This window comes from Ochotona curzoniae, unplaced genomic scaffold (genome assembly GCF_017591425.1).
Source record: "Ochotona curzoniae isolate NIBS_2020 unplaced genomic scaffold, NIBS_Ocur_1.0 contig_3255, whole genome shotgun sequence".
Taxonomy (NCBI): Eukaryota; Metazoa; Chordata; class Mammalia; order Lagomorpha; family Ochotonidae; genus Ochotona; species Ochotona curzoniae.
The window spans coordinates 2,844,858-2,872,120 of NW_024465777.1; the positions used below are offsets into that span (position 1 = coordinate 2,844,858).

The 27,263-nt window shown below is 49.8% G+C and overlaps 1 protein-coding gene across 1 annotated transcript in view; it reads left to right on the forward strand.

Annotated features, from left to right (window-relative positions):
* The window catches only part of NIPAL3 (NIPA like domain containing 3), a 41,510-nt gene extending 15,601 nt beyond the window's left edge, over positions 1-25,909 (forward strand). Inside the window, exons 3-12 of the mRNA XM_040979560.1 lie at positions 3,592-3,660; positions 4,463-4,634; positions 9,357-9,416; positions 12,467-12,612; positions 14,285-14,381; positions 16,134-16,269; positions 18,045-18,133; positions 18,365-18,428; positions 19,894-19,988; positions 24,341-25,909. Of these exons, the coding sequence (XP_040835494.1) occupies positions 3,592-3,660; positions 4,463-4,634; positions 9,357-9,416; positions 12,467-12,612; positions 14,285-14,381; positions 16,134-16,269; positions 18,045-18,133; positions 18,365-18,428; positions 19,894-19,988; positions 24,341-24,537 (1,125 nt within the window). The 3' untranslated portion in view covers positions 24,538-25,909. The remainder of the gene's footprint in view (positions 1-3,591; positions 3,661-4,462; positions 4,635-9,356; positions 9,417-12,466; positions 12,613-14,284; positions 14,382-16,133; positions 16,270-18,044; positions 18,134-18,364; positions 18,429-19,893; positions 19,989-24,340) is intronic.
* Positions 25,910-27,263: the final 1,354 nt, after the last annotated feature.

Genomic DNA, 27,263 nt, shown 5'->3' on the forward strand with positions numbered 1-27,263 from the left:
TCCATTCTCTGGTTCACTTTCCAAATGACCACAGTGATGAGGACAAAGCCAGGAACCTGGAATTCCATGCAGGTCTCCCATGTGGATGACAGGGGCCCAAGCAGTTGAGCCATCATCTGCTGTTTAGCAGGGACCTGGATTGGAAGTAGAGCAGCCAGGAAATGAACCAGCACTCTGATATGGGATGCTGGTGTTGCAAGTGGCAGCTTACCCACTGTGCCCCAAACCAGCAACCAGATGGCTTTGAGAAGCCTGGGTCAGCACAGAGAATCTTTCAGGAGCCCCTAGCATGTGCAATGTGGTCCCCCAAGCAGCAGGTCCAAGACTCACTTTCTTGCCTTGATCTTCTTAACAAATTAACACCTCTGAGCTCCCAGTTATGGAACTTCTCATCTGCTCCCTAGAGACTTAAAGTTTTGCTTATTTATTTGAAAGGCAAAGACAGAAACAGAAATAGTCATGGAAAGCTCTTCCATCCTCTGGGTCACCTTCCACATGTCCACATGCCACAACTGGACCAGGCCAAAGCCAAGAGCCTGAAACAGAATCCGGGTCCCCCACATTGGTGGCAGGAACCCAACTTGAGCCATCACCTGCGCCATGCAGGGTGTATATGAGAAAGCTAAAAGTGGAAGTGGAGCTGGGACTTGAACCCAGAAACTCTGAGAATGACAGGTGTGTGTCCCACTCGTCATCCTAACCACTGTGCCAAGTACCCACCCTGCCAGGGACCTGTTTTGTTTTTGTTTTTGTTTTTTAAAGATTTATGTACGTATTTGATAGAGTTATAGAGTTATGGGGTTGGGGAGTATCTTTCATCAGCTAGCTCACTCCTCAGATGGCTGTAATGGCCACCACTAAGCCAAATTGAAGCCAGGATCCAGGAGCTTCTTCCAGGTCTCCCACGTGGATGTAGGGGCCCGAGTATTTGGGCCATCCTCTACTGCTTTCCCATTGCATTAGCAGGAAACTGAATAAAAAATGGAGCAGCCAGGACACAGACTGGCACCTATGTGGATGTTGGTACTATTGGCAGTGTCTTTACCTGCTATTCCACAGTACCAGCACCCCCTTATATTTCTTTTCTTCTTTTTTTTTAAGACTTGTGTATTTGAAATAGAGAAAGAGAGGGAGGGAGAGACTGACCAGTGGCCCTTTTACGTCCACAGAAAGAGCAGGGTTTCTGTTTTAGACGTTCATAAGGTAAATTGGGGTCAGTTGTGTCTGGCCTGGTCTTTCCCTGGGGTCTGTTGACATCCTGCCTTAGGTCAGGGATGCAGGATCTCAGTGGTCATCTGAGCCAGCACTTGCATCTTCCAGATGAGGGACAGGGGTGCACCAGCGTGCTCAGGAGGAGGGACCTGGCTATAGTTGCAGTGAAATGATGACGGAGAAGGGTCTAGAATTCAGGCTCTGGGCTCCTGGCTCAGCCCTATCCCTTGTACCTTGCTGCCAAGAGCCAAGGTCAGCCTCATGGTGACCTCGGTCAGTGGGGTGCTCTCCCCACTTGCTGCTCTCAGGGAAGGCCTCACCCCAGCTCTCTCAGAGCATCTTCATCCCACGTGGAGGATGGGAACAGGGAAGAACCCCTGTTGCTGTGTCCTAATGAGAGAGCCTTAGATTGTCTGGGAGAATAAATATGCTGCTGATGCTGCTTCCTGCTGGGTCCCTAGGACCACGGCCCTAGAGGTAGCAGGAATCCCCAAGGAGGGCCACAGCTGGGGTGAACCTCATAAACACGAGAGGCTGCAAAGGCTTGTCCAGGGAAGAGAGGACCCATATTGGGCTGAAATTGAGTAGTCCTCTTGTGTTTGGCAGCGGGATTACACTGGAGGGTTGGTTGCTGAAGACATGATATAGTGTTGATCTAAATGCTAAACCAAGTACACTGGCCCATCCGTCCCACCTCTAGACATTTATCCCAGGGGACTCATCCACACCAAGGTGCAGAAAACACGCGTGCTGGGATATCCATCACAGCCTTGTTCATAAAAAAGGAAAGTGGGGGTTGGGGTGGTGGAGCGTTTGGCGCAGAGGTTAGGCTGCTGCTTATAACACAAGGATCCCAGGCCAGAATATCTAGCTCGAGTCCCGACCCCACTTCCAGTTCCTGCTAATGCACACCCTGGGAGGCAGTGCGGCTCAAGTGTTTGAATCCTTACACCTGCATAGGAGACCTGAACTGAGCTCCAGTGGCACAGCCAAATGATAGTTATTTATGAAAAGTGATCCATTAGATATGCATGGCAGGGACATGTGCTCATACATTTGAAAGCAAGTTATAAAGCAGATTGTAATTTTTTTCTAACATATATGAACATTTCCATTAACGTCTAAATTTATGGACAGAAAGAAGCTGACAGGAATAAAACCTACAATATTTAGTCATTGTCACTGGGTTATAGAATTACACAAGGGTTTTCTATTATTTCATTATTTCTTTATATTTTCCAAATACTCTACAATGAACACTAATCATTTTATATGCTGTTAAGAAGATGGGGCTGATGGTGTAGACAGCAAATTAAGCTGGTGATTATGTTGTCAACATCCCATATTAGAGTGCTGGTTGGTGTGCCCACTACTCAGCTTCTTTTTTTTTTTTTAAGATTTATTTATTTTTATTGGAAAGGCAGATATACAGAGACAAGGAGAGACAGAGAGGAAGATCTGTCCAATGATTCACTCCCCAAGTGAGCGCAACGGCTGGAGCTGTGCCAATCCAAAGCCACAAGCTTCTTCTGGGTCTCCCACATGGGTGCAGGGTCTCAAGGTTCTGGGCTATCCTCCACTGCTTTCCCAGGCCACAAGCAGGGAGCTGGATGGGAAGCAGGGCCACCAGGATAGAATCAGTGCCCATATGGGATCCTGGTGCATGCAAAGCGAGGACTTTAGCCACTAGGCTACCATGCCAGGCCCCACTTCTCAGCTTCTAATGTAGCTTCCTGCCAATGGGTCTGGGAGGGCAGCAGAAGATGGCCCAACTGTCTGTATCCATGCCACCTATGTGGGAGACCTGGATATCTCTGACTCCTAATTTTGGCCTGGCCCAACCCTGGTTCTTGTGACCATTTGGAGAATGAATCAACAGATGGAAGATCTCTCTTTCTTTCTCTGTCACTGTCCTTCGGATAAGCAAACAAATCTTTTTAAATGTTCTATAAAATGCTTTTAAAAAATCATGCCAAGGAATGAGAATGTTGCTGATAAGGTAATTCAAAGTAACTTTTTATGAATAACTGAAAATGCCCTAAGCAGATGGCACACGTGGCCCTGCCTGCATTTCCTCTGCACGTTCCGGTCTCTGAAGGTCACTTCTCTGTGTGGTGTGGGAGCCAGGCAAATCCAGAAGGGACATGGCAGAGCAGGATTCAGCCTTGTCAGGTCTCTGTTGCTAGGCAGCCACCGAAGGGTTTCCTGGGAAATTCTGATGCAGGGCAATGTCTTACAGAGCACCAAGGCCACTGGCTTCAGCCTGAGTACTAAAATGAGCTGTGGTTTGGTGAAGGACAGTGTCCCTGTGGGGACAGCAGACTGCTGGACATCACAGGTGTCCCCACTCATGTATGTTCCTGTGACCTTTCTTTCTAGGAAAACTTGATTGGTGCCCTCCTGGCCATTTTCGGGCACCTTGTGGTCAGCATTGCACTTAACCTTCAGGTAAGTGTGGGGTCAGGTGCAGCAATGGGTTAAGATGGCTTGTTCAGGTCCAGCCCTGCTCTGTAAGGTCGGTCTTTCTCTCTCTCTCTCTCTCTCTCTCTCTCTCTCTCTCTCTCTCTCTCTCTCTCTGCTGCTCCTGGGACAGCACCTAGTGGGCTGTTCCAGAATCTCTACATTCAGCTCCCCTACTCCCTCCCCACCGCTCCCTCCCAGGCTCTAATCGCTTCCCCTCTGGTTTGCCTTGCAGAAAGGCTATGGGATTATCACGTTATCAGATTTGATTCGGATTAGAGCCTGTCCCCGACTTAAGTCTGGGGGTGTCCGTGGCAGCTGCTGGGGATGCGCCCCCACCACCTGCTCACACTGGGGTCTGGAGCAGTTGGATAGTTTAGGATGCTTCTTCTGGGTTCTCCTGGGAACTGGTCGCATGTACGTGTATGTGTTGGAGGAGAGTTCACAGTTAAGGCCATTGGAGGCCTTAACCACAGCCAGAGGAAGACGGGCCAGAGTGGGAAACCTCAGATCAGAGCTCCCACCCAACTGCACACTGCCTGTGATGTGCGTGACAAAGGCCCACTGTCAGGTGTCAGCCCCTCTCCCCCAAGGCTGCATGCATGTTTTCACAAAGTTTTGGGGGCAGGGGTAAGGGTCCCTGCCCACGAGGGACAGCTGTCTCAGAACAGCCGTGCTCTGGGAGGTCTCCCCACACCTTCAGGGTGGGCAGGTTTAGGATGCACGCATGCCTCCTGGCATTTCTGCCCTTAGCCTCTGAACACACTGCCTTCTTTTCTGACATTTCTAGAAGTACTGCCACATCCGCCTGGCAGGCACCAAGGACCCCCGGGCCTACTTCAAGACCAAGACATGGTGGCTCGGGCTATTCCTGCTGCTGCTGGGGGAGCTGGGCGTGTTCGCCTCCTACGCCTTCGCTCCCCTCTCGCTCATCGTGCCCCTCGGCGCAGTCTCTGTGATAGGTAAGAGCAGGGCCCTGCCCCAGCCTTCCCCCCATCCCCAGGGACCTGTTTACCCACGTGGCCTGCATGGCAACACCGGGACACACACCAGCTGTGCTTCAGGAATGGTGGCTTCACCCCACAGGACCTGCCCTGCATGCTTTCCAGGTCTGAACATCAAATCTTCCCAACAGACTTTGGAGGAAGAACTGTTATTATTCCCATTAAAATTTTTTGTTTTATTTCAAAGACTGACTTACAAAGAGACAAGGAGGGAGAGAGAGATCCTTCATCTTTTGGCCCACTCCTATGAATACCACAATGGCTGCATCTGAACCAGGCCAAAGGCCGGAATCAGGAACCCCTTTTGGGTCTTCCATATGGGTTACAGCTACCCAAGGACTTGGATAGTCTTCCACTGCTTTCCCAGGGGCATCAGCTGGGAGCTGGTTATCATCCTCATTTTACACATTAGGGAAACTGAGGCACACAGTGGCAAAGTTGCTTCCCCCAGATTGTTCAGCTGTGAGTGTTAGCAGGGCTGGGATGTGAAGTGAGATGTATGGCCACGGATGCTGCTCAAGGTGCAGCAGCTTGTTGCTCCTCCTCCCGAGAGGGCGGGGCCTTCGCTCATGCAGCGTTACCCCATGGGATCCAGCAAGCTTTTGAAGGATGCAGCTGCCGTATGCCTCGAGGAAACGCATGCTCAGCCTCCTCTGAGAGCCCTTGGCCTCCACTGACATCATCTCAATCACAGCCTGAACTTTCTCATCAGCCGTTTTTCTGTGATGCCTGTAGTCACCAAGCCAGTATTTCAGAGTGAAGGAAAGCAGCTTCAATGCCTGCAAGGCCACAAATAGAATTAAAAAAAAAAAATCTTCAAGAAATGATGCTGGTTGATCAGCGAGCAGTGGTTTTAACATGTGGGAGCTGTGACCATGAGGTCGCTGTGCGGGCCAGCGCTGGATTGCAACACTCTGCTGTTAAAGGAGAAGTCACGTCTGCAGTCATTGCTCCCTGCGTTAAAGGGCCCCATCTACAGGAGGATGGCTCCTGTGTGCTCCTTCCTGTGCCCGAGGCAGACATCTGTAACCAAGCTTCGCATCCCCCCCCAACTAGGCTGCTAGGGCCTTGGAATCCTCGGAGCTCCAGGCAGTCACCAGGAGGTGGCAGAAGAATGCACACTTACCTGCCTTTCCCAATCCAACCATAAGCCTTCTTTTCCTGGCCAGGATTGGTCCTCAGGCATACCAAGTACAGTCTTTATAAGATGTCATTTGAATGATTTTAAAGATTGAGACAAGCAGTTTGCCACAGTCTCAGCCTCTTCCTGTTTCCTTCCCCTGACTACTGTATGCTGTGTTGCTGCCCAGTCATTGCAGACAAGGAGACCTGTCCACCTCCCTGCCCTGCTAAGAAGCGCTCCTAGGATTTTTTTTTTTTTAATTTTGCAGTAAGGAAAGAAGTGACTGAGTGACTGAATATCAGTCTGACTCTTAAATAAGGATCAAATAGCATCATCCTCATCGTAGAAGGCTGAGTTGTAACAGAGGGACTTCAGGTGTCGCTCAGGAGAGAAAAGGGGGCCTCAGAACATCTAAGTTACTGTAAAAGTTAACATCAAAGTCAGTAATAATCAGCTTGTAGGAGATCAAGAAACAAACGAGGCTTTTTTTTTTTTTTACGATTTTATTTATTTATTGGAAAGTCAGATATACAGAGAGGAGGAGAAACAGAGAGGAAGATCTTCCCTCCGATGATTCACTCCCCAAGTGAGCGCAATGGCCAATGCTGTGCCGATCCAAAGCCAGGATCCAGGAACTTCCTCCAGGTATCCCACACGGGTGCAGGGTCCCAAAGCTTTGGGCCGTCCTTGACTGCTTTCCCAGGCCACAAGCAGGGAGCTGGGTGGGAAGTGGAGCTGCCGGGATTAGAACCAGCACCCATATGGGATCCTGGTGTGTTCAAGGTGAGGACTTTAGCCGCTAGGCCACACCGCTGGGCCCACAAATGGGGCTTTTTAAAAATTTCTTTATTTTTACTGGAAAGGCAGATTTATAGAGAGAAAGAGATAGACAGATGTTCCATCTGCTGGTTCACTCCCCAAACAGCTGCAATAGCTGGAGCCGATTCAAACTCAGGAGCCTCTTTCAAGTCTCCCACGTGGGTGCAGGGCCCAAGGCTTTAGGCCATCCTCTACTGCTTTCCCAGGCACAAGCAGGGAGCTGGGAGGGAAGTAGAGCAGACAGGACACGAAGCAGTGCCCATATGGAATCCTGGCACTTGCAGGTAGAGGATTAGCCAGATGAGCCATCTGTGCTGGGCCTGAGGCATATTTTCAGAGAAAGTGGAGAAATGGTTGTACAGAATACAGCATATTTAACAGCAAGACTTCAGCTGGTGGTGGGAGGAAAACCTCAGTGGGGACTTCCGATGGCCAACCGGCTCTTTCCGTAGCCTGAGTCTAGGCCCCAGCTAGTTCAATCATATTTCTTTGCCATCTTTCCTATAATAGATTTTAAACTTCAGCAAAAGCAAGTGTACCCTGTGTACTTGGAATAATTTGAGAAATATTTACATTCAAGAAAAAATAGGATACCATGGAAAAGGAACCTTTAGAATGTGTGAAGGAATATTTGGATTTTACCATGTGTTTACATGGTAGTCTGAGAAATTTAAAACAACAAGAAAGAGAGGACATGGAAGGAAAACTGCTACCTACTGAAAAGTGACCCACCTGCAGGAGGAGGTGAGAACAGGAAGCCCGTCCCTTGGCAGCACAGAATTGTTGATTCAAGGGAAGATGCAGAGTCCTCCGGTGCCGATTGGTCGAGTAACTGAATATTCCTGCGGAGCCAGGGCTTCTAGTGGAAAAGAAGGAACATCCTGCATGGCGAAAACTATGGCCGCTTCGTGTTGTGAGCAGTGCAACAGTCTGACCTTGTGAGTCTCCTGGTATGATGGGAAATGAAGAAAACAACTTGATCCACGAACTGTTAGTACCCGGCGCATCAGGCTCTCGTCTAGTCAACACCTACTGCCGTGCTGCCCCACATAGCATTCACAGCGTAAGATGTGCTCTGAGTGTAAAATATACACCTGTGGCACGGATACAGTCCTTTTTTTAAAAGTAAGATACATTAGTGATTTTTATATTGACTACATGAAATGATATATCTGGACATGTTAAATTGAATATACGAATAATTTTTTAAGTTTTATTTATTTGAAAAGCAGAATTTTACAGAGAGAAATCTTTCAGCTGCTGATTCATTCCCCCAAATGACTGTGATGACAAGAGCTGGGCTGAGCTAAAGCCAGGAGCTTCCTCCAGTTCTCCCACATGGATACAGGGACCCAAGCACTTGGGCTGCCCTCTGCTGCGTTAGCAGGGAGCTGGATCAGAAGTGGAGCAGCAGGGCACAAACATGTGCCCATATTGGATGCAAGCATCACAGATAATGGCTTAACGTGCTACACTCCCACAATACTGGCCCATGATTACCTTTTTAAAAAGTGATAATCACCATAAATTAGTTATGAATGATTTATCTGTTTGTGTTATGAATGATTTATCTATTCAGAGCAGTTTAATAAAAATACCTTATTTATTGTGACAAGCCATGTCCTTGTGGGGTTCCTGGTGAACCTATCTGTCCTTCTTGCTCACTGCTTTCTTGCAGTGTATTCACTCAATCTAGCTCTTGTGTTTATATATATACAGTAATTAATAATGACAATTGTAATTAATAATGCTTACTTTGGTGCCAAAAAGACTTGGAAGTCCATGTGTAGTTTTTTTTTATAATGTAGATTTTTCTGTGAACTTTTGAAGTGCTTTTGTATATAATTTAATTGCCTCTATAATTCAGAGCAGCAGTTATCTTTGGTGAGGTGCTTGTAAACCTAGATTCTTAGAAATACAGAAGAAAATGAGGCGGAGGGAAGGATGAAGCAGTGGGAGGCGACACAGACCTGACCTCCCGGCCTTGCCAGAATGGTGGTGGTGGGTGCACTGCACACTCCTCGCTGGCCCATCTCAGGCTACCCATGATCCTCTGAGTAGTTAACGATTAGCACACTGGTGCCAGCCAGACCCAGCACAGAAGGTGGAGCGACTTCCCAGAGACTCTTTCTTGGCCAGGAGGGAGGAGCTGGGGGAGTGGCCCGCCTCTGTTTGTGGTGACCACCAGCCCCATCTTTTAGGGCCATCACATCCTGAGGACAACAGAGAATGTGGGAAGGCCCAGGAGAGCAATGAACCTGAGAGGGATATGGCAGAGGCATCTGTGACAGTGGAAGCACCAAGGGCCCTGGGCCCCCTGAGTCCACACTCCAGATCTTCCCATTTCAGCTCTGGGATCTTGAGAGGGTCCTTCCCCTGGTCAGCCTCAGTCTCCCCACTTGTCAAGTAGGAATAAATAGCAATCACACCCACCTCTAAGGGCGGACATACCCGAAATAATATGTGTGAATCACCTGTTGGCCAACAGGTTCACAACACAGAGGCCTCCTGCATTGTGGGAAGCTGTCAGGAGGGCTGGAGGGCGGGGGTAGGGGGCAAGGGGAGCTCCCCTCTCCCTGGTGCAGTGACAGGAAGCAGAGTGGGCTGAGCTCCTGGGAGAGTGAACCAGTAGGTCCCCAGCAGTAGCACAGGCTAGCCAGTACGGGGCCTGGGCAAAGGGACTCCGTCTCACCTACAACAACCTCAGTTCTCTTTTCTCTGTGCTCTTTTTTTTCCAGCTAGTGCCATCATAGGGATCATATTCATCAAAGAAAAATGGAAACCAAAAGACTTCCTACGTAAGTTCGGTGATCCAAGCCCTGTCTTCCCTTTTATGCTTGTGCTTTTTATTTCTTTTGCTTCGGCAGGCAGAGAAAGCTCCCATCTGCAGATTCACTCCCTTGATGTCCACAACGACTCCAAGCCAAGGGTCAAGGCCAGGAGTCTGGAACTCAATCCTGGTCTCCCACTGCGTGGCAGGAACCGGCACTTGAGCCATCATCTCTGCTGCCTTGTGGGGTTTCTATTAGCAGGAAGCTGGAGTCAGGGCTGGGTATCAGACCCAGGCACTCTGATATATGGAGTATGGACATCCTAGCCTTTTATCCATTCTAAGACAAACTCCTCTGTATTTAGAATTCAGCTACCAGGGCTTGCACTGGTGTTGTGGGTAACACAAGCATCCCATGTGAGAATCGGTTCATATCCTGACTGCTCAACTTCTGATCCAGCTCCTTGCTAATGCACCTGGGAAAGCAACAGAAGATGGCCCAAGTGCTTGGGCCCTTCTCACCCATGTGGGAGACCCAGATGCAGTTGCTGGATCCTGATTTCTGGCTTTAGCCTGGCCCAGTCCTAGTCCTAGCTGTTGTGGCCATCTGGGAAGTGAACCAGCAGACCGAAAATCAATCAATCTCCCTGTCTCTCTCTCCATCTCCTTAACTCTGCCTTTCAAGCTAAACAAATACATTGTTGGAGTTTGGCTGCCTCCTGCTCCCCACCGTGAGTCTCTATTCCATCCTCATCAGGTTCCTGAGGGCTGAGTTTTTTAATCAGTGTCTCCCAAACCTTCTCCATGTCAGAATCATCTGTGAGACTCATAAAATGTACTTTCATTCATTTCATTTACCAGTATTGATATATTTATTCCAAAGACAGAGTTATAGAAAGAGATCTTCCATCCACTGGTTCACTACCCAAATGGCTACAGTGCCCAAGATTGGGCCACATCAAATTCTGGATCCTGGAACTCTTCCTGGGTCTTTGACTTGTGTAGCAGGGGTCCAGGTTCTCAGGCCATCTTCCTCCAGAGCGTTAGCAGGTTGCCAAATCAGAAGTAGCTCAGTCAGGGCTCCAGCCATCACCCTGATATGGGCTGCCAGCATTGTAAGCATCAGCTTAACCTGGTGGCACCACAGAACCACCCCCCCATCAATATTTATTGAACATCTATTGTTTGCATTTTAGGAGGCTCCATAAAAGGCACCCTCCTTCTCCAAGTTGTAAAGCAAGAGAATCAAACCCACAAGAATAGAGTTCTGCTTTGTTAATGAATAAACATGAGATTTCCTTTTGCTTCACAAGCAATTTACAGAGTCTGAATTGCAGACAGTGTTTGTGAAACACCTGTATTTTGACTGTGTCCTTATATAGTAGGTCAGGGGTGGAATTTTCCACTGTGATATCTCATTACATTGGCACTTGTAAGTTTTGGATTTTGTAGTATTTTGAGTTTTCTGATCAGGAATGCCTAACCTGTACTGGCAAGGGAAAAAAACAAAAACAAAAAACATTCACCCTGGTATCTCCTTTTCTGGAGACTATGGGATGATATTGACATAGTTCCAACCCAGAACATTCCAGAAGGCCTGTGATCACCAGAGGTGCTTTCTGACTATCCTGGGGCTTGGCTGGACCTCCAGAGCTTGTTCAAGTGAGCTGTGCCACAGCCTGAGGAAGGGGCAGGAGGTCCTTTGCTTCCTCCAGGTCAGCACTCCCTGGAGGGCTGCCAGTCCTGGCAGGTGCACACAGTAGCACAGTGAGAGCACCTGGAGTTCCCTTGGGAGTTGGTTAACTAGGCAGTGGGGGAAGGGATGAGGTACTCTTTAAAGGGTACCTGCTGGCATGAACATTTGCTTTGGATGGGTTGCTTGCTTGGTTTTAGCTACCCATGAACTGAGCCTGTCTTTAACATATTCCCTATACAACAATAAAATGCCAGTATTGGCTAACACGAAGATGTCCAACCCTGAGTGTCAGCAGGCATGCACCCGGAGCACCGGGACCCTTTGGGAGTCCACAGGGCAGTAGCTGCTGAATCGTCCCAGTTCAGATCCTGAGACCAGAGATTCTGGTCCTCACTGCAATCCCTGTTGGTGTGCCCAACTGCAGTGCATGCAGGAGTCTCCCAAATGGCATGTGCCAGGTCGTTCACAGCCAATTACTGTTATAACCCAAGACTGGAGAGTCCTCACGTGCCCATCCACGGGCACGGGTGGAATGGATCAAGTGTGTCATTTTCACACTGTGAATGTGCCACAGCAAGGAGATTGGCACAAGTGTCAGGCTGCCCATGTGTTCATGTATGCACACACACACACACACACATGCCCTAGAACATGCTATAAGGCCCTTCTGCATAAAGGACAAAACCCAACAAAACCATCTATGTGGTTCAAAGTCAAGATGGAGTTACCCAGGAGTGGGAAGCAGGAATGGAGCACAGGGTGAGGAATTCTGGATCCTGCTAACTTTTTCCTTCTTGATCTGGATGCTGGTTTCATGGGTACATTTGCTTTGTCAGGATTCTATATGCATAGCATACTCCATTAGAGTACCTTGTTAGCATTAGATGTTGTTTTTAGTCTTTAAATACTGTTGTTCTTGTAAATGAAAGGCAGAGGAACCAACAAAGACATAGATAAAAAGAAAGGTCTTCCATCCCCGAGCTTACTCCCCAGATGATTGTAATGGTTGGGCTGGGCCAGACCTAAGCCAGGAGCTCCATCCAACCCTAGCGCTTGGTTGATGAGCCCAAGTACTTAAGCCATTCGCTGCTGCCTCTCTGGGTGTGTATCACAGGAAAAAAGCTGAATTGAAAGTGGAGAATCAGGACCCAGACCAGGTATTCCAACATGGGTGTAGCATTCCAGGTGACTTCTCAACTGCTATGCCAAATGAGATTATTTTGTTTCAGAAATCAAGAAGGATTATATATTTTTTTCAAGTAAAGAAAACCTAAAAGCACAAGTGAGAACAGGTTATACATGGTGTGTCATATGAGGCAGACTATGCCAGGCCTACTCCCACAGGGAATCCAGTGATGACTTCTTCTTCCCCCACTACCCAGGGCGCTACATCCTGTCCTTCATTGGCTGCGGGCTGGCCGTTGTGGGCACCTACCTGCTGGTGACTTTTGCACCCAACAGTCACGAGAAGATGACGGGCGAGAACATTACTAGGCACCTTGTGAGCTGGCCTTTTCTGCTGTACACGGTAAGCAGGGCTGCTGGACTCGCACTGGAGAGGAGTAGGGGATCAAGTCCCAGAATCCAGAAACCTGCGTCCCTAGCCCTCAGTCCCCAGCTGCAGGGGATCCTGCAGCCTCTGGCAGGTTCCACGAGGCTCTGCAGACCCAGCTTGTGGAGGGTGTGGGGTCCATGGGGAAATGTGCATTTCACTCACATCCCCAAGACCCTCTTGTCCTGAGGGCTGTCCAGAACCACAGGTGGGTTCTGTTCAGAGGCCCAGGCAAGTGCAGACAGCGCACCTGTAAGGGGCCAGAGAACCAAAAATTGCATCAAGTAACTGCTTTCCAAGAGTTGGAATTATAACTCAGCTTTTACTAACATTTCTACAACAACCACCTAGCTTGTGTGGTGAAAAATAGTTAATATTCTAAATGCTTTATGAGCATTATCCCTCCTCACCCCCTGCAGTATCACACGCTGACAGCAAGCTGGGAGAGCCTGGAATGTCATCTCTCCCCACAGCCGGTGCTCAGTGCGCTTGCTCCAATCGCACCCCGTAGAGATGTGCAGACAAAGCCAGGGGACCACCAGGGTATTCAAGAAGACTTCTGGTGGGTTCTTTTTCCATGTACCATACTCAGTGTTTTAGGTGCTATCTTAGGTACTATCATCCTCCTTGCAATCCTATAGAGTGTGTTTTTCTGCCCATTTCATGGATGAGAAAACTGGGGCTTGGGGAGCTGTATTGACCTCCTCAGAGCCCACAGGGCAGAGCCAGGCTTGTGGCAAGGTCCCTGGACTCAGGTGTCATTTCATTCCCCATGGCCTGTGACTCTGCACTACCTCAGGACATTCCCTTCCATCAGATGGCAAAGAGTGACCCATCCTGCCAGTGGGGCTGCATGCCAGATTCCTGGATGATCCAACTCAGGGTTCCTTCATGGACATGGAGCAGGATCCATCGGACAGAGCTTGAGACTCCCTTCTCCGGTTAAACCAAAACTAGAACAGATCTTTTGTCAGGGAGTCCTGGCCTCCAACCCTCTGTGTGGTGTGTGGCCTCAGCCAAGTCACTCTCCCTCTGTTTGTTTAAATGGCAAGAACCCCTAGACTTAGCACTGTTGGGAGATAATAGCAGTGTATCACCCACCCAGCATAAGTGGTGGATGCACGGTGGAGATTCTCTTTGACTTTCTCATGCCAACAGAGCAGAGTAGAGCTGTGAGCCAGGGAGATTTGAGGGAACCAAGTTCAACAGTTTTCTGTTGAGTGTGGGCCATGTGTGCCAGCATGGCGGGTCTAAAGCCATAAACTCAGGGCTATTGGAGATAGAGTCCTTGGCATCTAAGACCAAGCTCTGTTCCATCCTTCATCTGACAATGATGGTGGGAGGCTGCAGAGAAGCCGGCACCCCTTACACGTGTGGCCGACAGTACTGTTGATGTAGGACCCTACCTGTGGCTAATGGAGAATTCCCCTGTAAACGGGGAATCCCTGCTCAGTGCAGCTGGAGATGGGCATTGCACTCTGCGTGTTCCTTCCCCGATCAGTACTTGGGAAATGTCAGCTGTGCCATTCCCTTGCCCCTCTCGGCGCCCATAACCTGACAGTGCTCAGCAGCCCGAGTTGGCCCAAGCCTCCCAGGGTCTCCAGTGTGGCACCCACTCCATGACCCGCACCTTTGCCACTTCCCACAGCTCCTGGAGATCGTGCTCTTCTGCTTGCTGCTGTACTTCTACAAGGAAAAGAACGCCAACAACATCATTGTCATTCTCCTCTTGGTGGCCTTGCTCGGTAAGCAGGGGTTCACGGCAGAAGCTAAGAGCCAGAAGCTTCATCCAGGTCTCCTATGTGGATGCATGGGGCCCACACATTTAGGCCATCCTCTGCTGCTATCCCAGGTGCATTATTAATGGAAGCTGGATCAGCAGACTCTAACTGGTGCCCCTATGGAATGTCACAGGTGGTGGCTTTGCCTGTTACACCACAGCCCTGGCCCCTTGAGTGGTTTTTTTTAAAGCAGCTCTGTCATGGCATAGCTCATGGAGCTTCCCATGCACTTGTTCTGAAGTACATGCTGAAGCAGACCTAACTGCATCCACAGGATTGCACAGCCATCCTCATCGTCATGTCATTGTGGGACATTCTATCACCCCAAAAGAACCCTTGCAGCTGTTGAAAGTCCCTCTGCAATCCCCCTCCTTTCAGGCGGCCACTAGCTCACCTGCTGCCCCTGGGCATCTATTTGCATTTTGAATTCTGCTACTCTGTGGCCTTTGGCATCTGGCTTCCGCTTGTCCTGGTTGTAGCATGAATCAATCCTTCGTTCTTTGGCAACTTGATTTGCAAAGTGGACTAAAAAAAATCACAGCCCAGAAATGTCTTCTTGTGAGTTAGGAAAGCCAGAAGATTCTGAGGCAGCTGCCCAACCCCTGGCCACCCTCAAGGATTTCTGATGACAAGTGCTTGTCTAAAGTAGCCATGGACACGTAGAGGCTGTAGAATGGAGCTGCAGCGAATGGTGGGCTGTTGGCAGAGAAGCTCAGCAGTAGCAGAGAGAAACAAGAAGACAGAGTAACTCCCGAGAGATGGGGTACAGAATGAGGGAGGGCTTTTAGAAAATTTTAAATTTATTTGAAAAAAATAAATCTCCCACCCACTGGTTTACTCCCTAAATACTTGCATCAGCTCGGGTTGAACAGGCCTAAATCATCTGGGTTTCCCATGTGGGTGGCAGGTGCCTGAGTACTTAGGCACTCACCTGCTGCCTCACAGGTGATGGAGTCAGGGACAGAGCCAGGACTCGAACGCAGGCTCTGCTGTGGGATACAAACATCCCAGCAGCATGATGACTTCTAAGTCAATGCCCACCCCAAGCTGGCTTTGTTTGGGTGGAGGCATAGGACAGCTGCCAGAAGTCATGTCCAAATGTACCATTGAGTAAAGCTGGTAAGGGCCTCTCTAGTGTTGTGAGCCTGACAGCCCACTGGGTGTCTTAGAAAAAAAAAAAAAAGAAATCAGAAACTAAGGGTAGCTTCTTCCCTCCACGCTTTGAATGACACTTTTTGTCCATATTTGAGCGTGATCGTCCCATAGTCACATAGGATTGCAAGTGTAAGATGTGCAAACCCACGTGTATGAATAACATGTAGGGAGTGCACATTCCAACATAGAGAAGTATTTGTCACAGCACAGGTGGCCCAGCCTTTACCCATCATCACCACCGCCAACCCTGGGCAGTCTTCATCCTGCCGGCCTTTCTGGGATCACTGGGAAGGGCACTTAGTCACTCAGTGCCCACTGGGTCCCCAATGTGTTCCAGGCACAGTGCCAGGAGCAAGCTGCCCATGCTCAGTGGGAACCGGCCACAGCTCTTGGTGTCCACTCTCCTCCATTCTGTGGTGTGGCAGCACAGGCCGTAAGCACCCATAGGAATCATACACAGACCTAACAGCCATGTCTTCTCCCTGTCATCACACCCTTTGGGTTGTTACTGATGGCCTTTGCGCATCCTGAGTCTTCCACATTCCCATTCATCCTCTGCAGGCTCCATGACAGTGGTGACAGTCAAGGCTGTATCTGGAATGCTGGTCCTGTCCATCCAAGGGGACCTGCAGCTCGACTACCCTATCTTCTACGTCATGTTTGTGTGCATGGTGGCCACCGCCATCTACCAGGCTGCGTGAGTCGCTTGTGCTTCTCCCATTGGTTGTCGCCCACCCACGTGGGTCTCCTCCATGTAGAGGTCCCCCCACCCATGTATGGTTTTGAAGATATGGGGAAGGGAAGGCAGAACACTCAGGTGATTGGGAACCCTGGAGTGGCCATTCCTGCCTTGTCCCATGGGTGGGAGTCTGTGCCGCTCACCTGACACTGGAAGCCTGCAAGGGCCATTATCTTATACCCCAGGGCTTCAAATTTTGGAGACTACAAGGTCTCTGCAGGCAGCCTACCCCAATTTCTGCAAGGCTGCTGTCCATCTCTGGGACTTCCAGAGGCAGTTTGCAGGCCCTGGGAAGGGAAGGGGTACCTACTTGGCTGAGAGTAGAACATAAAAGTTGTCACCTTCTGTCTTCATGGTATCTCCCCAAGGACAAGAACAAGGTGCTCACTTCCTTCCCAGAATGCAAGAATTAAGTAGAGAGCAGCAGGTCTGTGCACTGCTCTGTCGGGGCCCTGCTGCCCACAGAGGACCTGGGAAGGGGCATGTGCACCAGGAAGATTATTAGCACACAGGGCCATGGCCCAGAACTTGAGCCGCTACAGCCTGGGCAGCTTGGGCTGGGCTCATGCCCACCAGAAGGGCAGGTGGTGTCCAGTGGATGCCAGCTTTGCTCCCAGTGCTGACAGAACCAACTCCTTTGATCCTCACAGCACACTCAAGGGGTAGATGATACAAGAAGTCTTCAGTTTGTAGCAAACATATGCTCCCAAAAACTCATGCATGGCTTTCCAAAAATTGTGCACCCAAGTCAATTTGCCTTTCAGTTGCATTTTCTATGGATTCATTTGAAGTTCCCCCTCGTATCCTAAGCAAAGAGCCTAAGCACCTAGAAGGGAGCCTCCTCCCTGCCCCTATTCCATGCTCCACAACCCAGGTTCTTCATCTTCAGAGGGGAGCAGCAGCCCCTTCTCAGCACGTCCTGGGGTGATGTCAAGTAGAAAGTTGCTGGTTCTGTGGCCTTGGCAGCAACTGCCATGATCATTGCTATTTTCAGTGCAGTCACAATCTCAGTCCTCACCAGGGAGCCCCTGTAGGTGCAAGCTCTGTGCTGAGACCCCAGGGTTATAAAGATGCCCACCTCCTTCACTCAGACAGCCGAACTCCCTTCCCCTGTCACACAACAGTAGCCACTGCCCCCTGGGGCCCTCATGGCCCCAGTGAGTGGAGCAGCAGCTCAGTGGCTGCAGACCACAGTTGAGTAAAATATACGCAATGTGCAAGAACTGGAAGGCTGTGCGGAGACCCAGAGCCTATTGCAGATTGAAGACCTCGTTGATAATGACGGGCCAAGGGGATGAGAAATGACACTAATCTTATCCCTCTTGTTCTTGTATGCATTCAAGTCATCATATTGCTTTTCAATTAAGAAAAAAAAATTATTTCTAAAAAAGCATTGCAACATTAGGCAGGATGTTTCTGAGATGAGGCATGTGGGACACTCATAAAGGGGTCTTACTAGTGGAGTGGAGCTGCAGGCATGAAAACGGGCTTTCAGGTGACAGGGACCACGTGGTCACTCAGGGTGGGGATGGGTCTTGGGTTGTGGGTTTGTGGGAAGGAGAGCGAAGCATGGGTCCCAGATGTAGGCTCCCCAGGACTCCCTACCAGGATGGTATTTCATCATGCCAGGGAAGTGCTCCTTCACACATCAGCCTCCTGGCTCCAAAGGCACCCTGCTGCTGTCACCTGTCTGCCATCTCCACAGCCACTGACTGAGTGCTTTTGTGCTGAAGGTTTTTGAGTCAAGCCTCCCAGATGTACGACTCCTCCCTGATTGCCAGCGTGGGCTACATCCTGTCCACAACCGTGGCCATCACAGCAGGTAAGCCTGGTTTCTGGTGGCTGAGTTGCTGTCTCCTGCCTGAGCAGCACCCTTGGGTGGGGGTGGGGGGCTGTGCCTCTGCCAGGAGGCAGAGTCTACCTTCACGTTCAGCACACCGTGGTCACCTATCGACCCTCGGAGAAAGTGCAGTTGAAAGAGGCAGCCAGACCCAGGCGTGCAGCTGGAAGCAGCTCACTCTGTTCCTGTGACTTCTGTCCCCGGCCACCGCAGGTGCCATCTTCTACCTGGACTTCATCGGGGAGGATGTGCTGCACATCTGCATGTTTGCGCTGGGGTGAGTCAGGCCAGCTGCTGCCCAGGACGGTGCAGGGCATGCCCATCAGCTTCCGCTGCCCCTGCTACTGCCTCTGCCTTTAGGGTCAGGGTCAGGGCTTCTGCAGCTTTGACCTGGAGGTGTTTTGCTCCTCTGAGTACCTGTCCCTGTCTTCTTTCTCCTGTGGCCTTGCTCTCCTTGTCATTATCACTTTTGAATACACAAAAAAGACTCATCCTCGCCTCAGAACTCAGCCATACAGCTTCAAGCCACCCAAGACCCTGTCATTTTGCAAGCGCGAGTAGATGGGCCAGAGGATATGGCCCCACCCATCACCACCTGTTGGTAGTTCTTGAGTGTCCAGTGGGTGGGTGGGTGTGGGCAATATCAACCCAAAACCTCTAATGAGCATATTGTCAGGTGCAAGGTTCCATTGTTCATCGTTTGTCTTGAGAAAAGTACTCGAGTGGGGACACAGAAGCACAAATGTGCAGTTCATGGAAAAGGCACGAACTTTCCTCAATTGTGGCCTGCCCTATGACCCAGCAATCACACTTCTAGATTTTCACTCCAAAGAAACCCCACCAAAGTCATCTGTGTTGACAAAATGACTTGGGCATGCGTACTAACATGAGCTTCATTCATCAGAGGCCCAAACTGAAAACAATTCAAGTGCCTATTACTGGCATTGGAGAGAAACACACAGCGTATTTAAACAGTGAAGTCTCCAGCGTATTTAAAATACTGAGCCATCCATACATGCCATAAAGTAGAAAGATCTTGGGAAAATTCCATCATGTGAAAGAGACTTAAAGAAAAAATACACTGTGTGATTAAATTTAAGAGATTTCTAGAACAATCTGTGGTGAGGGAAGGGGGGGTCATCTCCAGGGAAGAGTTGGAAGGAGTCAGGCAGGGGACCAGGAAGCTTTTGGAGGGGGTGGAAATGCTTTCCATCTTGACTGGGGGTTGCTCACACAAGTACAGTTCACCTAGCTCTACCTTAGGCTGTGTCTTTCCCTGGATAGGAATCCCATGTCAGTTTGTAGGAGGGGTGCTTGCCTACAGAAGTAACAGGGAACATCTTCAAAAGCAAATAGTCCTCCAGAAGAAGGTATAGTCTGCCCGCTGTAGCATCGAATTCCACCAACCACATACCAAAACTAGGTTTTAAACATCATCTCTTTCTGAACCTATGTAGATTTTTTTTTCCCATAACATCTAAACAATACAATAGAGTGACTGTTTGTTCTGATCATAGCAGCCGTGGAGCGCAGGGCAGAGCGTGGGCTGTGCAGAGCTGCTCAGCCCTTCCCTATGCCCACTGCACCTACTCCTGGCTGCTCGGGAACCCAGCTGCCTCATTGACCTACAAGCCTTCATTGACCTTACTCTGGTCACGTGGGGTGGGAGGGTTCCTTTAGCCACCTCAAACCCCATCCCCACCCAGTCTGATTTTTCTTCCTCTGCTATCTCCCATGCCCAGGTGCCTTATTGCCTTCCTGGGTGTCTTCCTCATCACTCGAAACAGGAAGAAGGCCATTCCATTTGAGCCCTATATCTCCATGGATGCCATGCCAGGTAACGTGAGTGTCCCCTGTGCCCAGCTGGCCATTCTGTAGAATGCCTGCTGCTTCCTGCTGGAAAGGGCGTGCTACGGGAGAGGCTGCTGTGCCAGCACGGTGTGTCCATCCTCACTGTCATTCTGTCGTTTTCCTTAATCACATTGTGCAGCAGCGGAGGCAGTGGCCGAGGCACCTCGGTCAACTTGGAGTGCAGCTTGCTGGCCCTTGTGTCTCCTTTGGGATCTTTCAAAGAAAAGCCAGATTTGTGCTAGATGTCATGACTATCAGCAGCACTAGGCTCCATGCGCGCCCATGGAAAAATCCATTCAGGAATGTTGACTGCAGTGGAGTGATCAGAGCAGGGAAGGAAAGTGGGATGAATGAAATTCAAACACCATAACCTCCCTCCCTCCCTTGATTCCATGAGGAAGTAGCTTGTTCTGGAAATCTTGTTTCCCAGGCAGCAAAGGAAGGATTCCTACCGAGAAACAGTATTGCTCAAGGGCTTGATAATAACCTAAGCACTGCCAAGAGGGAGTAGTGGGGCTTATGGAGAAGTGGAGAGCATCTGAAGGGATTAGAAAAAAGCTGAGGCATTGGACCGGCCCCTGGGAGATGGAACTTTCCACAATACAGTCTCCCAGGCTCCATCAACATCCCCTGAGAGATACGTGGATGGTTCGGTGTGTCCTGTGGCAGGAGCAGGTGTGATGCACCTGTTGGGCTGTAAGTGTGCTCTCAGGGTGGACCGAGGTGCTCCGATGTGCAGTGGCCCCAGGGTGCACAGTCAGCCTTCTGGATCATTTCCTCATGTCTTGTTTTAAAGCTGTTGTCTGTCATTCTTGCCATTACCAGCCCACCTGCCTAAGGATACCAACTCCATGACAGTCTCCTTGTGTGCCCCAGTGTGTTCTAACCCTGGGTTGGGGTCCTAAGATCCCCACCACCTCCCCAGAAGTTAAGTGCATGAGCTTTTAGTGCATGGACTTGTTGAACATCTAACCTGGCTGCTCAGATGCCTTTTTTGCTTACTTCCTTGTTTCTCGGCTGTGTTCCGGATAGATGAGGGCGCTGGATAGCAGAATTCCAGATAGGTGAGGTGTCAACTCTGTGTGCAAGTATGTGTATGTGTTTGTGGTTTATGAACTGTGTGTGTCTGTGTGTGTATGTATATACAAATATCTGTACAGAGATATACACATGCATCTATATATACAATATGTTTATGCTTTCCGGGAGACAATAGAAGGTCACCTAAGGTTACCTTAGACATTAACCTTCTGGTTTGTGGGTGGGGCTCTTGGTGTACTCCTTGAACCCAGTGGGAAGTCAGATGCTGAAGCAAGGAAACCCGGGCCTGTGGCCATGGCTGTTGGGCCCCTTCTGCTTAACACATGTTTTGTGCTATGAAAGTATGGTCTTGGAGTTCAGAGGACTAGATTCAAACCCAGCTCTACTGCCCACCTCCTGGGTGAGCCCCCAGGCCTTTCAGCCTCAACAGGATTTCCTTCTTCCAGAGGGGACAGAATCTGATGAGGATACTTCGAAAAGATCATGCAAAATAGATTCAAAAGATAAGTTTATTTTAGTGTAAAAAAACACATTGAAACCACATCATACTGGGCCTTCAAAAAGTTTGTGGAAAATGATATTACGGGAAAAAAAACCCTGCATGGGTTTCAAAAATTTTTGCACCAAAGTAAACTTGTCTTTGAACTTCCTGCTCCATGGTGGAACCCTGGTGTCTGCAAACGCATCTTACACAGTGTCTGGGACATGGTAGATGCCCGGTTTTAAATTTGGTCTCCACCCCTTTTGCTTTGAAAACCCTGGAAAGTTTCACTTGTTTGGCATGTGTTACCATTAAGGGCCTTGCATGTGCACACCTCTCTTAATGACCAAAATACTGGATTCACCTTCTGAGCAACAGGATGCTTTTTTGACTGCAGGTCTGTGGAAGAATAGGGTAGGATACAGTGAGGCCCATGTCAATCTGCCTGCACAGATAGGGCTTGGGAATTTATGGAGTTAAGGGAATTGGGACAGAATTGGGTGGCACAAGGTGATACAACATGACAGAGGAAAGTTCCTGGAGCTGGTACCTTGACAGATCATGTGGTTACAGATGTTATCTCAAAGGTAGCATCAGATTGTAGCGTTTAACATTGTAATGAACCAGCAGGTAACTCTCCAGCCAGTCTAAGCCCATCTGCATAAGCTCCAGTTCCAGAGCTGGCTGCAGCTGGTTCTGCCCCGTTTTCTCAGGATCCCTGGGAAAATAACTCAGAGGGTTTTTTTTGGTTGCCAAAACAACTTTATACGATTGCAAGTTACTATGTGACAGGTATGCAAAGAACTATTACGGGCTGTTAGTATGCTAGGCAGCCCCAGGAAGTTCGTGGGGTTCATGGTTTCCCATGCAGAACCAAACAGCTGGACCACTTCTAGGGTGACTTTTCAACCCACTCCTCCTCCTTGGCCGGCACACGGCGCTTCCCTTCCATCTGCCTGGATTGGTGTCGCCCCAGCAGGCTGAAAGCCATCAACAAGCCAGGGCACATCACAATTTGGAGAAACTGAGTAATTCACACAACTCAAAGGCTTCTTCTCAGTGAGAAAAACCCTGTGACGTCCCAGTGCTGGCCTGGCCACCCACAGCAGGGCCTCAGTGTTCTGTGGCCCAACCCTGAATGTGCCACGGGAGCCTCACCTCCTTTGCACTGTGGCAGGATCCAAGGCCCTTCCAGAAACACCTCCAGCACAGGTGAACTATGAATGCTGCCCAAACCACAACAGAGGCTCGACCACCTGCCTGGCCTGGCTTATCGCAGAAACTGCTATTTCTTCAGCAGTCCTAGCTTGAGGTTCATTCCAGTCTTCTGTCCATCTAGAAAGAATTGGGAACTTCCCCAGTTTTAGAATTATCCCAGCTCGCTAACTCCTCTCATTCTGAAGCAAAGCCTCACTTCCATGGACCCTCCCCCAAATCACCTAACCTGAGCCTTCGTCCCACGGGTCTTTCCCCCACAGCACACAACTCCCTCAGTGTTCTGAGTCCATACATGTCACAGACTCTTTGGCTGGAGGGTATTGACAGTTGAAACGCTTATCCATACACTGACTTTTTCTCATACACTCTCTGCCCACCCCACCAGTACAAACTGCAGGCTCATAAACTGGGCCCTTCATCAGCGATGTCTGGTGCAGAATGGAGGCAAGGAGACGTGGCAATCTTCCCAGGCCAGCTGCAGAATGGGTCAGAAAAGAGAGTCCAAGCTCTGGTGTTAAAGGTTATTCTATCTTACTGGGTGACCTCAAGCCAGTTCCCTTACCTCTCTGAGAGTCTGTTTTCTCATCCTGAAAATAAGGATAGTAGCTCATCCCTGTCATGGGACTGTTTGGGGATCAGGAGAACCAAACAGGAGGGACACCAGGATGGGCTTTGGAGGACCTCCCCATCTGAATCCTGTGTTCATTAGCCAGCTGTAGGAGATCAGGCAAGTTAGTCAACCTCTTTGCAAGTTACCAGGAGAATCAAATGAACTAAAACCACATGACTGTTTAGAGCCATATCTTTCACCATCTAAATGGCCCATCCACCAGCATGGATGCTGCCACTGTTACTATTTCAAGTGCTTTCCCAGGGCCAGGAAGCTTCTAGGAAGACATTTTGCATGCAACACACTCCAATCTAGACTGGGGGCAGGTCAATTTGAAGAGCTCTAATTCTCTGCCAGGAAACAAAGGTGGGCTCAAAAGGAAGTAGGTCTCCTAACCAGTGGAGTAGGAGAATAAGATTACAGCCATCAGGGTATCTGTCCTTAAATGTGAATGGAAACCAGACATCCGTGTGCCCAAAAGTGCTCAGCAAGTCATGTTTCCCCCATCTGTGGACCAAGGATGTTCCTGTTCAAGGTCACACTGTCCCCAGACACACTGGAATGCGCCTGCCTCCCACAGGTGTCTCTGACATAAACGCCAGCCTCTTGCCTTAACAGGCCTGCTGTGTGTACTGGACCTTGATTAGGATCCTCCGTGGGCATCTACCACGCTCACGGCACAGGGCTGATTCCCCTCCCCCAGGGCCCCCACTGACATTCCTGCTTCACGTTCGGTCAATTGATGGCTCCTCGTGGTTGGGCCACGGGTCGGTTTCCTGAAGACTCATCCCGTGTTGCCTAGCAACTGTGATATTTCTAGTGTAGATTTACAGATGTCCTGTTCGACATCTAACACATTCAGGAAATGGAGCACGCACAGGATTAGCTCCTGCACACTGGCGTTAGCCTGGGATGGGGTCAGGGCAAGCTAGAGTCTCTGCGGGTCCCTGAGCACATCATGATTTGGGAAAAATGGATTTCATTCCAGGTATGCAAAACATGCATGACAAGGGGATGGCAGTGCAGCCCGACCTCAAGGCGTCTTTTTCCTACGGAGCCCTGGAAAACAATGACACCATCTCTGAGATCTACGCACCTGCCACACTGCCAGTCATGCAAGAAGAACACGGCTCCAGGAACACCTCTGGGGCTCCCTACCGAGTTCTGGAACACAAGAAAGAATGAGCTCCTCCAGAATGAGGTTCACCTATCCCGGATTTGTGACCGCTTAGGCGCACCTAACAGTGGTCTGCCCCTGATTCTTGCTTTTCCAAGTCTGCTTTTTTTTTTTTTAACTGAGACAGTAACGGGCGGACACAGTAGACACGGGGTGGTTGTCTCGGTTTTGCACATTGCCTGCCTAGAGCTAGCGTGAGGCAGAGACTGCATTCTCATTGTGCAAATCCAGCGGAAGACTGGTGTGACTCGTGTCTCCCGGCTTCCCCTGCCTGCCATGCATGTCCGCTTCAGCCCATCCCACTCCTAAATCCTTGTGTGCAGTGGCATCCATGCTCTGACCAGGTATGCCTGCCTGCTAAATGTCTGATGGAGACGCACTTCATGTGTGTATAAAGGATCCACTCGGAAAACTGGCCTGGGTCTGGGCCCACAGTAACTTCATGGTGGCTGTACCCCAAACCTCTCCTCCCCTAACCCTCCCCCCCCCCCGCCCGCAAGGAGCTAAGAAGTCAGAAAAAGAGGGAGGAAAATAGGAGGGGCAGGAGCAAGGGGCTGAGACATTAACCACAAAGGGAGAAAACTCTCTGAATCTTCCAGAATGCAAATGCATGGCATGTAAAGGAGACAGAACTTCTGGCTGTTTAATGGGTTACTTTTTTTTTCCTGCCTCCCCCCCCCCGCCCACCTCCTTTCTCCCTCCCCCCAGGAAGATCCAAATGGGGCGGGGCTCACTGTGGAGAGCTGCCTTCTCTCCTCTGTAGAGCCACCCACTAACACTGCTTCAGGTCACTGGGGTCCTCTGGCCCTACCTGCAGGTCTAGGAGAATTCAGCCTTCACAAACCTGCCCCAGCCGTGGCACAATAGAATTCCCTTAGACTGATAGCAGCCTGTCAAAGAAGACAAGGAGAGCTTTGGCAACCTAGAGGAGCATGGATATCCCTGGGAGTTCACTTAGAAGGCATTCTCCCACCCCTAGCTGCAGGGTGCTGAGTAGAGGGCACTCAGAACTGACTCTGCAGTTAACCTTGACTCTGGAGTCTGGAGACCGTAGGCTGAGACCCCAGTTTCTCCCAATCTGTACCTGTACTCTGGCCTACTGCTCCCAAGCTGTAGCCTTGTCCCTCTCACAAGGCACCTCTTCCATTGCACCTGCTGCTTCCCAAGGCAGCTCCCAACCCACAGTGTTCCCAGACCAGTGTTCAGAGATGGTGCATCTGTGGGTGGTGCTTTCTGCTGACTCGGTCCCTTGCTTTTGAAGACTCCCATCTGTTGCTGCAATAACCCTGCTGTGTAATGTCTGAGAGATCCAAGAAGGCAACAGTTGGCTTCATCCTTGAACTGTGTGTTAAGTATCCAGAGGATGGAGCGCCAAGAAGACAGAAGAGAATGGAATGGAAGCTAAATTTATTTTGGTGCAAAAATATTTCAAAAGTCCTGTGTCTCTGGGAACAGGGGTCTTCAAAAAGCTTATGAAATGTGTATAATGAAAAAAAAAACAGGGCTGGATTTCAAATATTTTTTGGCACCTGAATAATCTTTTAATTCTATTTTTTCCATACACTGCGGAGATGCTGCTCGAGGTTGGGTTCCAAACACAAAGGTGTATGGAGAATTGGAGGCAGCAACTCACCTGTGACATGCGCAGAGCCTGGAGACAGGGACGATGATCCCAAGGCAGAGGGGCCTGCCTTTACGAAGGCCAGAGACTAGGAGCAGGGCTGGGCCAAGCAAGGGGGGCAGGTAAGACACAGAAGAGCACATTGCAGAGGTTGGAGGATGCCTGGCAGGGGGCATGGGAACCATTGATGATTCCAGAAAAGAAGAATGGCAGGGTCAGCCATGTCTGGAAAGGAGCACAGAGGAAGAAAAGGAAGGCTAATAGGTCCCAACCCAGAGTTGGGTTCCAGGCCCAACTCTGAGCCTGTAGGTACAAAACAAAAGGGGGAATTAAAAGCATGTTTGGCTGCCATTCTGGTCTTGCACAATTTAGAAGGATTTTTCTCTAAGGTTAAGGGTATGAAGAGTGTAGATACACTGAAGATGATCATGGAAGCCACTTCGAAGGTCACATCCAAGTGATCCCTAAGCATTTGGGCCTAACTCTTGCTCCTAACCTTCCTCCGTCCCCTTTTCTTCCTTTCTCTGAACGGGCCAACTGGCATTCCTCCATGGAATGGATGGAAGACTCCCAGAAGCTGCCCTGCCTTCCTGCCAGGAGGAACAGCGCCATCCTGCAAGGCTGAGTCTTCAGAGGCTGGGCAAGAAGCTGCATGTCGATTCCCTGAGTGAACACTGGACACTTGAGCCATGGGGAGAAGGGTGGATGTCGAGCCCTCATCTCTAAGACTCCTGGGTCTGCCGTGAGCCAGCTGCCCCTGGGCTCTGTCACAAGATGTTTGTGAACCAGGCACAAGTGGCAGTCTGGCCCTTGCTGTTGGTTCAGGGAAAAGGAGCACTGCTCTGGCATTCACAGTCCCCACTCTTTGCTCTTGCTTGGCATGATGATGTCACCAGCCCCCTTGGACACTCTGACATTTAGGTAGCTTGTTCCTTCCTAGCAGCCAGGACCCTAGGGCATGGTCCCCAGACTTGGGCATACACTTCTGTCATATTCTGTTCTTTCCCTCCTCCCATCCCGAACTGTCTCCCTCTTCTAAAGGCTGGGGTTCTGGGTTTCCCAATTTGATGTTAGAGCAAGCTCTTCACAGCCCGGGTGTGGGTCTGACAATGA